The following is an 11,883-nucleotide window of genomic DNA, read 5'->3' as shown; positions in this document are numbered from 1 at the left end:
AATATTTTCTTTTCTTACAAGAGTGATACAAGCACACTTTATATGCTTCAAATACTATGTGAAAGCCTAATGCACAAAATAGGCAAGAAATCTGAAAACTGAAGAGCTAATAGTAATCGTGTGAAACCCACCCTCCAGAGAGAACCACTTTTAGTGGTTTCCTCTTGCACTGAGCCTTCCTCAGCTTCCATGTAAGAGCCTGAAGCCCAGCCGGCGTCCCCATTTCCTGAAAAGATCAACATGAGCATAGGTTCTAGAACAGCCATGATGGCTTACTTGTAATCAGTTATTTATTTTAGAAAATTTGTATAAGCGTGATTCATCTACATAGTAGAAAATTTTTTAAAAAAGAAAAAAAATCTTAACACAAACACTATTCCCTTTTCAGTCTATTTCCTTTTTTTAAGTGACCATTTTTAAATCCTTTACTATTTTTCCCCTTAAAAATAGAATATCATTGCTTATAATTGGGAAAATGGAGGAAAAGTATAAAGAATATGAAAATTACCCATGATCTTACAAACCAGGAACAACTACTTGCAATACCTTAGTGTACCTGCTTTTCTTTCAAATTTGAAAAAGACACTGTTTGAACAGCTATAGCTGGGATCATGCTCTAAGGTGCTCCAAATCCTGAGGGGCTTGAATAGTGTTGTGGACAGGAAAATGGACACTGAAGCTGATATGCGGGGCTACCCCCCATGTTACTGGCTCCAGTGAGCTGTGTGGCTTTGGGCAAGGTACTAAATAAACCTCCCGGTGCCCCATTTTCTTCCTCTGTAAAACAGAGATAATAGTACCCACCTCACGAGTCTGTTGGGATGATTAATATGTAAAGTGTTTGAACAATCCTGCACATAGTATGTGCTGTAAGAGTATTTATTATTACTATTATTGTTATTGCTTCTTTTACTTCAGTTTCTTAAGCATTCTTCTATACTATAAAAAGTAAGACATTTAATGGCTGCATTATACCATAACATCTAGCATGATATACTGTCATTCATTTAACCACTTCTCTAGCATTGGACATTAATAATATGCAATTTTAGTTACAAATAATGCTACAATTTTTAGAACTCTTTATCTCTTCTTTTTCTTTCTAACCTTCCAGGGAGAGAGCTCTAGGACTGAGATTATAACAACAAAACATTTGGACTCTACAGGTCTCACAATATATACTGCCAAAACTACTTTCCAGAAAGGCTATACGAATTCCTAATCTCTCCGTGTATGTTGGAATGTCCATCTCTATACCCCTGTCAGCACTGTTACCTTTTCTTTATCACTGCCAATTCTTCAGGTGAAAACCATTTTTGTTTTCATTTCAAATTCCTATTTTAAAGGAGCTCTAATTAGTGTATATGTAGTTCTACATCCTACTTTTTTCATTCACCAGCAACTGTATCATAAGCATTTTCCCATGGTGAATAGCTTTCATAAGTATGTGTTTAATAGTTATATTAACATTCCCTCAGATGGTGTACCTTAAATCACTTATCATTCACTGAGTTGTACATTTAAAACCCAATTTTTCATCTGAAAAAGGCTCATCTGAAGGAAGACTTACAGGCTTATTCTCCATATTTAAATTATTTCATTAGAGTCAATTCTCAGAAGTGGGAGTAAAAAGGTGAAAGGCTTGTCTGGATGTTGACAGAGCAACAGTACCTTAAAAATTCCTACCACAAGGGTGACTCCAGCCCTACAGAGTGCTCTAAGGACAGGGCCACGCCACACTCAGCTCTACTTTTCAGGCCCTAGCACGAGCTGTTGAGGAATCACATTTTTTAGTAAACCCCCACTGAATTTATTTACTTAAGCATATTGTATTCTTGCCAGATAACAAAGCCATTCATCTCCAGGGCTAGGAAATGCTCTGATCAGTGGTGTGAGAGGCATGATTGCAAAGCACATTCTAACAATAAAGGGAGAGGTTTGGGCAAGTGCATTTATCCGTTTGCCAATTTAGAACAGAAATTAAATTAATATTACACTTTTCTAGGATATATTTTCCTTCAGAGGTAAAAGATTAAACCATGAACTATTAAATCACCTCTGTTTTTAGTTCAAAAGACATAACCCAGTAGTGATTTGAGAGATCAAAGAAAATGGCTCCTTAGGAGAAAAGTGGCGTGCACCAAATGGTAAATGACTAAAACTGGAAACTACTCCCACTTCTGCACCTACTAAACAACTCTGGAGGGAGGGGCTCACCCCACCAAACCAAGAGTTTTCCCCAACAACAGAAGTAAGCATCACAAAGAACAACCAGCCAAGGTCCTGTTCTCACCTGACGATCTATGGCCAGCAGAGGCCCCGGCATTGTGAAGGCCCTTGATCAGTATCTGCTGAAGAGGATCCAATTTGATTTTAGAAACATTTCCTATTTTTAATGGGTCATAATTCTATTTGTTGACCATGTGTCCAACTTCAGCTTCCTTTGGAACATTTCAAAATACTAACTTCTACAAGTTAAAAAATGGACATGCTTGTTTTACTAAATACATCCTTCTATTATTTCTTTTCTGTTGTTTCTGGTTCTGGGTATGACCTGTCATGCGGCAAGGGTGGAATGTGGGAGCATTTTGGAGGCTATCTGGGGATGACTTACCAATGTTAACTGAGTCTTCCCAGTCCTCCAGCACTTCTGTGACAATGAGCACATAGACATATGTTCTATGCTTCCTCTCCTGGTTCTGTAGCACAAAGAGAGAAGGACAAAGGAAGAGTTTTTCCTTAAGAGAGTGGTCAAACACACTCCTGTTGCATGCCCAGTGAGCTTCACAAGGATTCCTATCACTTTTTATTTTCCTGCAATCATACAGGGAATAGTGCCAAGCAGCCTATTTAAAACATGCCACACTTGCATTTGAGGGTGTGCTGTCTGGTTGGGCTTCTAAAGCCAAGGTTTTACTCTTTTTCTTCTCCTTTCCCTAAGTACAACTTCATAGGAATGCTGAGAGGAAGTATGAGACCTCTCAAGAAAAATTTTCCAAGTAAATTTAACTTGAATCCCAGAAAGAGAAGAGACTGTGGATGGATAGGAGTCCCATCAATGCAAGCACGCAGATTATCTTGCACAACTCCTTTCCTACCAACCTTGTTCATCTTTATTCCAATTTTTCACTTCCACCTTTCTCCAGATCTCTATCCCACCCTATTTTGTTTCTTCCTCCTTTTGCTGTGTAGTAACTTATCTTCTATTTTTCTGTCTTCTCTATACTTCTCTATCCTCACATCTTGGAGGGAGAGGGAGAGGTAGTGATGGGATTAACAATATAGGCATACCTCATTTTATTGTGCCTCAAAATACTGCACTTTTTACAGACTGAAAGTTTGTGGCAACCCTGTGCTGAGCAGGTCTATTTACACCATTTTTCCAACACTATTTGCTCACTTCATGTCTCTGTGTCACATTTTGTTAGTTCTCACAATATTTCAATTTTTTTCATTATTATATTTGTTATGGTAATCTGTCATCAGTGATTTTTGATGTTACTATTGTAATTGTTTTAGCATGCCTTGATCTTTGCCCATGTGTAAGACAGAGAATTAAATCTATAAATGTGTGCTGATTGCTTCACAGGCTGGCTGTTTCCCCATCTTACTCCCTCTCCTCAGGCCTGAGACACAACAGTATAGAAATCAGAGCAATTAATAACCCTACAATGGCCTCTTAAGGGTTCAAGCAAAACAAGGAGTTGCATATGTCTTACTTTAAAAAAGAAGTGATTTAAAAAATCTTAGTGAGGAAGGCATACTGAAAGCTGAGACAGGCTGAAAGCTAGGCCTCTTGTGCTAGTTGGCTAAGTTGCAAATGCAAAGCAAAAGTTCTGGCAGGAAATTAAAAGTGCTACTCCAGTGAATACACAAACAATAAGAAAGTGAACATTCTAGCCACAACATTTCTTTAAGCCAAAAAGCCTAATCCAGAGCAAAGCCCTAACTCTCTTCAATTCTATGAAGGCTAGGGAGGTGAGGAAGCTGAGAAGATTGCAGAAGAAAGTTGGAAGCTATCAGAGGTTGCTTCATGAGGCCTAAGGGACTGTTGGCATAACACAGAAGTGCCAGGTGAAGCAGCAAATTATCCACAAGTTCTAGCTAAGATAATTCATGAAAGTGGCCACATTCAACAACAGATTTTCAATATTGACTAAACAGCCTTCTAGTGGAAGAAAGTAACAGCTAGAACTTTCACAGCTAGAGGGAAACCAATGCCTGGCTTTAAAAGACAAGCTTACTCTCTTGTTAGGGACTAATGCAGCTGGTAAATTTAAGTTGAAGCCAATGCTCATTGACCATTCTGAAAAATCCTAGGGCCCTTAAGAATTATGCTAAATCTACTGTCTGTGCTCTATAAATGGGAGTACAAAGCCTAGATGATAGCATATCTATTTGCAACATTTTTTACTAAATGTTTTAAGCCCACAATTGAGACCTGCTGCTTAGAAAAAAACTTTATTTTCAAAATATTACTGCTCACTGCGTATGCATATGGTCACCCAAGAGCTCTGATGGCAGTATATGAGATTACTGTTGTTTTCACGCCTGCTCACAAAACTTCCATTCTGCAGCCCATGGATCAAGGAGTCATTCTGATTTTCTGGTCTCATTATTTAGGAAATACATTTTATCAGGCTACAGTTGCCATAGACAGTAATTTCTCTGAGGGATCTGGGCAAAGTAAATAGAAAACCCTCTGGAAAGGATTCATCACTCTAAGCACCATTAACAATATTCATGATTCATGGGAAAAGGTCAAAATATCAACATTAACAGGAGTTTGGAAGAAGTTGATTCCAACCTGCATGGATGACTTGGAGGTGGTAATTCAAGACTTTAGTGGAAGAGGTAACTGCATAAGTGGTGGAAATAGCAAGAGAACTAGATATGAAGTGGGGCCTGAGGATGTGACTGAATTGCTCAATATCATGATCAAACATGAATGGATGAGAAGTTGCTTCTTATGGATAAAGCAAAGAAAGCAGTTTCTTGAGATGGAATCTACTTCTGGTGAAGATGCTATGAAGATTATTGAAATGACAGCAAAGGATTTAGAATGTTAAATAAATATAGTTAACAAAGCAGTGGCAGAGCTGACTTCACTTTTGAGAGAAGTTCTATTGGGTAAAATGCTATCAAACTGCATCACATGCTACTGTTTGTGAAGAGAAGAATCAACTGATGTGGCAAACTTCACTGTTGTCCTATTTTAACAAACTGCCACAACCACCCCAGCCTTCATTCAGCAACCACCATCCTCATCAGTCATTGAAGCAAATCCTCAACATTGAAGCAACACCCTCCGCCAGCACATTACCACTGGCTAAAAGTTCAGATGGTGGTTAGCATTTTTCAGCAGTATTTTAAAATCAAAGTATGTCTATCACTTTCTTTTAGACAAAATGCTTCTGCTGCACCCTTAATAGACTACAATATCATGTAAACATGACTTTTACATAGATTGGGAAACCAAAACATTCATGTGACTTGCTTTATTGGGATATTTACTTTGTTGTATGGTCCAGAATGGAACTTGTAATTATCTCTTAGGTGTGCCTGTACTTACAAATAATTCTAGTTGTTTGGAGGAGACTGGGATTTAAAAAGGAAAAGCAAGTTACTCTCTGTTGCTGCTTTGTTTTGAAAACTAGATGAATCAAAGATGACCTCTTTCCTAGTTAAGTCTGTAGTAGAAATAAATGTTCCCCCACCCCAATCATATATAGAAAACCTAAATCCCTGATGTAAGGATATTGGGGGGGAGGCCTTTGGGAGATGATTAGGCTATGAGGGCTGACCCTCATTAATGGGATTAGTGCCCTCATAAAAGAGACCCCAAAGAGCAAATTTCCCTCTTCTGCTATGTAAGAGAATAGAAAAACAGCTACAGGGATCTTCTACTTTTCCAAAGTTTGCCTTACACCATTTCATTTTTACAAAAGACCTACACTAGTACCTCTTTTTGCTAACTGAAAGAAATCTGAAGAGGATTTGCACTTTTATGAAAAAAGACAAAAACTGAAAATAGCTTTCAGATTTGTTTTGCAGAGAGCTGATCTGTGATTAAAGGCAGCATGCACCCCAAGCAGCAAAGAGTGTCACCACCAAACGTCTTCCCCAAGAACTACACTCAGCATCTCAGCATCCAGCTGCCATAACTTTGAATTATGTCTGTGAGCATCTGTGCTTTATCTCCATATATTTTGTGTATCTGTTAGCAAAATGTAGCCTCAGGTATCAGGAATCCTAAGAGAAGTTATTTTTTGGTTTTGGGAACGCTAAAAAATTTTCTATATAAACTAATAATAATTGTTTCTTTCCATTATGCCATTTTGGCTTACAAAAGGTTTCATAAGAACACTCTACTTTTAGATGGGAGGGGAAACCTCTATCTACAAATCAGGAAGCAGTCCTCACTAGACACTGAGTCTGCGGACACCTTGATTTTGGACCTCCTACCCTCCAGCACCGTGAAAACTCAATTTCTATTGTTTCTATGCCACCAAGTTTGTGGTATTTTTTTATAGCTGCCCAAATGGACTAAGACAAAAATGTAAGTGGTGATTACATGACACCCATTGCACAAAAGATTTTGACACTTACCTCGAAAATTCCAACTAATCTTCCCAATGTCCCTTTTACTCCAGCCTGTAAAGTGAAAAAGAAAAATTAACATTTTGATATTGTTTATACTGCTAGTTTCATTCTTCATCTTCAACAATTTATAAAATAGAAATAAAAAACAAGAAGACACAGACTCAGATGTACTGCAGGTCTGTGGAGATCACACCAGGGTTTCTTTTGTGTCTTAGACTGGGAACATCAGGTGTGCTCTGGGGAGAGAGAAATCCTCCCTCCCCACTGCAAAGTTGGCCAAACAGAGAAGACCATGAAGCCACTCCAAAGATATTTTGAGGTATTAATTACTTCACTCACTTATTCATTCATTCAACAAATGCACACTGACAGAAGTATAGTGAAGAATAAGCTAGAATACAAGATACATGACAGCAAGACCCTTACTTGACTTATTCTCGGCTGTCTGTAAACAGTATGCCCAGAACAGAGCTCAGCTCCTCGCAGGAGCTTAGTAAAGCATAAATCAACAAAAACATAAACCTGGTAATTCTGTTAGTGACAAGTATCAAGAGATGAACAGAATGATGTGAAGAACTGAGAATGACGACTTCACAGTGGTTAGGCCTTTGTGTATATACTTTATACTCCCATCAACCCCTTGATACTTTTTTTAGATCTGTGCCTTTCTGATGGATTATGGTGACTGTTTCAGTCTATTCCAATTTACTTATTTTATTTTCAGCTGTATCAAAATCAGAGTTATCCCATCTCTAGTCTATTTTTTATTTGATGTTTTTCATTTCCACCTTTTCTTTACATATATACTCCCTTTTTCCATTATGTATGCCTTTGTTTCCAAGATTTTTTGCTCTCTTAAAACATTATTCCTTCATTTATTTTTTGAACACCTGAACATAACTATCAGGCATGCTGTAAAATTCATTTCATTTGAAGTAAATTCATATTCCAATTGTTAAAGGGCTCCTTTCACCAGGTTCTCCAGAGCCAGGTCTTAAAAGTGATATTTAGACTCTTGCTCCAAGGAGATATGCGGAGTACTACAGATAGAACCACAGAACCAGAGGGTGGCTTGGCGCCCTTTATTGTGCACTGAATCTGTGTCTTATCTGTACTTGGGTCCGCATCCTTCTAGACGTCTCAGCTCCTGGTGTCTTTTCCACTGGGACCTGGGCTCCCCCTTACTCCAAGGGGTCCAACCATTAGCCACCCAAGGCCAGGCAAGCTGTAACTTTCCCATGTCGTTCTGCTTTGTTTCACATCTATGGAGGTGGTATCCACCTTGCTTATGAATCAGGCTATGGCTATTTAGCGTCTGCTTTTTGTATTTTATAGCTGTCTCTGCTAGGAGCAGAAGGGTGAGAGGTGAGAGAAAGATGAACCCTTAGAAATGCCTAGAGAATGCTGAAACTTGCTTTCTATTACTACTGCTGTGTTATTTGTATAATAAACTAAAAATTAAGACAAATACTTTCAAACACAGTAGGTACTCAGTAAGTCTGTACATAATCAAATAATATTTTTAAAATAACTACTATAAAATTTAAGAGAGATTTAATAATGGAAACAATAGAAGGTGTATTCATATTCCAAATATGAAGGCTTATTTTCGAGGTGAGCTATATTGTTGGTGACGCTCACTCTTGGGTGAGCTACACTTTGAAATTAATTTTTGCTAATTATCTCTCAAGGAGTTATTTTCCTTTCTCTTGCCAACATGCCTGGTTCTTTCCCCATTCCCTTTCCACCCATTCTCTTCCCCACATGGCTTTTGGTCTACTTTAATGGAAGTGTCTACCTTTTCTTAAGTGAAATGCTTCTCTACATTAAAAAAAACAATTGCACTCCACAGCCAGCTAAGACTAGCTAGATTGTGCTTCATGAACTAACAAATGAAGCGGCCTGAGCAAGTGGAACAAGCTGGCAGGCCAGGCTGAACTGGAGGGCCAATTATCTTCTCTGATCCCAGGAAGCCTGAACATACTCAGATCAACACCTGAAGGTGCACAGCAGTGCTCCTGCCACAGGTGTCCACTGCCAGGGCCTAGGCAGAAGCTGCCAGGCTGGGTGGAGTGGGGAGAAGGAAGGGAAGATTCAGAGTGGCCAGCATTTACACGTCTCTTCTGCAAAGGGGAGCAAGGAGTCTCTTTAGCAGTTACTGTTCAATTAATTTTTTTTTCCTTAAATCATAAGTTTAGAAAATGAAACCATCTCCAAATTTTCAGGATACAAGTCAACTTAATATTATGAAAATTTAATATAGCTTATTTAAAACTTTTGTTTAATAATAATTCCTGTATTCAACACCAACATATATCTATGATTTATTCAAGAGTCACAGGCAGTTGGGAAATTGGCAAAAATATACATGCATTTTTTTTAATGAAATAGATGCATTCTTATAAAGTCTAGTATAAATCAAATAATGTTGCCATCTGTACAACGAAAACCCATTGGCATTTACTTTCACTTAATTAATCTTCAAGTTGTAGAAAGCTTTTTTTCAAGTTTAAAACTAATACTTAGGGGAGAATTCTATCTATGATGATCCTACCAATGATTCTATGGTAAAAAACAAAGAAATATTCTTATATTCACTAGTTTTTAAAACTGAGACTTAGCAGTTTTCTTAGGAGTCGGCTCCTCCTAAGTAAGAAAGAGGATTTCAGCTCTTTGAAGTCACCGTGCTCATAAAGAGAAGATTCCTCATAGGGCAAACATCTTCTAAGACAGAGTTCACTGTAATTTTACTTATTTACATTTTCCATAGTCCAACTTTCATCTCTCCGCTCTCTTTCAAATGCTGCCACAAGCAATCAAAGAGTTATTTTTATCTCTCACATGATTCTTGCATTCAGGCCAGGGTAGGGGTCAGGGTCGTATCTGACAGGGTCGTATCTTGGCTCAAGATGTTTGGGGATAAGATTTGATGCAAGGTATATGTAAATTTGGTTTAGTCAGGGTGCTGGTATGGACCTGTTTTTCTCAAAATCATATGAGCACAATTCTAATTACCATCTATATGTTAAAAGCCCTTAATTCAAAGATAGTCTTTATTTAAAGGCCCATCTTAGCTAGTAGTAAGAATTCTAAATAAAATATTTATGGCCCTTCCTTCATTATTCAATCATATGCAGGTGAATACTTTCTTGAACTTCAAAGAATACAGTATCAATTCTAGCACTTTAGGTATAGTTAACAAAATAATCTGAGCAATTGCCTACTTTCTTTTTTATTACGTAATAATTTTTTAAAAATTTTGGTATCATTAATATAAAATCACATGGGCAACTGTGGTTACTAGATCCCCCCCATTATCAAGTCCTCACCACATACCCCATTACAGTCACTGTCCATTAGTGTAATAAGATGCTAGTGTCACTACTTGTCTTCTCTGTGCTATACTACCTTCCTTGTGCCCCCCTCTACGTTATGTGTGATAATGCTCCTTATTCCCCTTCTCCCTCCCTTCCCACCCACCCTCCCCAGTTCCTTTCCCTTTGGTAACTGTTAGTCCATTCTTGGGTTCTGTGAGTCTGCTGCTGTTTTGTTCCGTTAGTTTTTGCTTTGTTTTCATGCTTCACAGATGAGTGAAATCATTTGGTACTTGTCTTTCTCTGCCTGGCTTATTTCACTAAGCGTAATACCCTCTAGCTCCATCCATGTTGTTGCAAATGGTAAGATTTATTTTCTTCTTATGGCTGAATAATATTCCATTGTGTATATGTACCACATCTTCTTTATCCATTCATCTACTGATGGACACTTAGGTTGCTTCCATTTCTTGGCTATTGTAAATAGTGCTGCAATAAACATAGGGGTGCACTATGTCTTTTTCAAACTGGGCTGCTACATTCTTAGGGTAAATTCCTAGAAGTGGAATTCCTGGGTCAAACAGTATTTCTATTTTTAGTTTTTTGAGGAACCGCCATATTGCTTTCCACAATGGTTGAACTAATTTACATTCCCACCAGCAGTGTAGGAGGGTTCCGTTTTCTCCACATCCCGGCCAGCATTTGTCGTTCCTAGTCTTTTCTATGTTGGCCATCCTAACTGGTGTGAGGTGGTATCTCCTTGTGGTTTTAATTTGCATTTCCCTGATAATTAGTGATGTGGAGCATCTTTTCATGTGCCTGTTGGCCATCTGAATTTCTTCTTCAGAGAAGTGTCTGGCCATTTTTTAATAGGGTGGCTTTTTGGGTGCTGAGGCGTGTGAGTTCTTTATATATTTTGGATGTTAATCTCTTGTCGGATGTCATTTACAAATATATTCTCCCATACTGTAGGATGTCTTTTTGTTGTCCTCTGCTGTACAGAAGCTTTTTAGCATGATGTAGTCCCATTTGTTCATTTTTCATTTTGTTTTCCTTGCCTGAGGAGATGCATTGAGGAAAAGTTGCTCATGTTTATATTCGAGATTTTTGCCTGTTTTCTTCTAAGAGTTTCTTGGTTTCATGACTTACATTCAGGTCTTTGATCTATTTTGAGTTCACTTTTGTGTATGGGGTTAGACAATAATCCGGTTTCATTCTCTTGCATGTCGCTGTCCAGTTTTGCCAACACCAGTTGTTGAAGAGGCTGTCTTTTCCCCATTGTATATCCATGGCTCCTTTATCGTATATTTGACCATATATGCTTGGGTTAATATCTGGTTCTCTAGTCTGTTCCATTGGTCTATGGGTCTGTTCTTGTGTCAGTAACAGATTGTATTGATTACTGTGGCTTTGTAGTAGAGCTTGAGGTTGGGAAGCATAATCCCCCCCTGCTTTATTCTTCCTTCTCAGAATTGCTTTGGCTATTTGGGGTCTTTTGTGGTTCCATATGAATTTTTAGAACTGTTTTCTCTAGTTCATTGAGGAATGCTGTTGGTATTTTGATAGGGATTGCACTGAATCTGTAGATTGCTTTAGGCAGGATGGCCATTTTGACAATATTAATTCTTCCTATCCATGAGCATGGGATGTGTTTCCATGTATTGGTATCTTCTTTAATTTCTCTCATGAGTGTCTTGTAGTTTTCAGAGTATATGTCTTTCACTTCCTTGGTTAGGTTTAGTCCTAGGTATTTTATTCTTTTCGATGGAATTGGGTATGGAATTATTTTCCTGATTTCTCTTGCTGCTAGTTCATCATTAGTGTATAGAAATGACACTGATTTCTGTGTATTAGTTTTGTATCCTGCAACTTTGCTGAGTTCAGATATTAGTTCTAGTAGTTTGGGAGTGGATTCTTTAGGGTTTTTTATGTACAATATCTTGTCATCTGCAAACAGGGACAGTTT

General features: G+C 38.1%; 1 protein-coding gene across 3 annotated transcripts in view; it reads right to left on the bottom strand.

The window, feature by feature from the left end:
- NUDT3 (nudix hydrolase 3) overlaps positions 1 to 11,883 on the bottom strand; it is a 131,918-nt gene that overhangs the window by 8,486 nt on the left and 111,549 nt on the right. For 2 of the 3 annotated variants that reach the window (XM_036887051.2, XM_036887053.2), the window contains exons 3-4: positions 6,610 to 6,654; positions 2,615 to 2,699 (exon numbers count right to left, since the gene is read on the bottom strand). In XM_036887051.2, coding sequence (XP_036742946.1) covers positions 2,615 to 2,699; positions 6,610 to 6,654 — 130 coding nt within the window. Of the gene's footprint in view, positions 1 to 131; positions 227 to 2,614; positions 2,700 to 6,609; positions 6,655 to 11,883 lie in introns of all 3 variants that reach the window. The other variant, XM_036887052.2, reaches the window with a different exon arrangement.

This window comes from Manis pentadactyla, chromosome 16 (genome assembly GCF_030020395.1).
Source record: "Manis pentadactyla isolate mManPen7 chromosome 16, mManPen7.hap1, whole genome shotgun sequence".
NCBI lineage: Eukaryota > Metazoa > Chordata > Mammalia > Pholidota > Manidae > Manis > Manis pentadactyla.
Note: the sequence above shows the minus strand (reverse complement) of the source record. Positions and strands in the feature narration are given on the sequence as shown.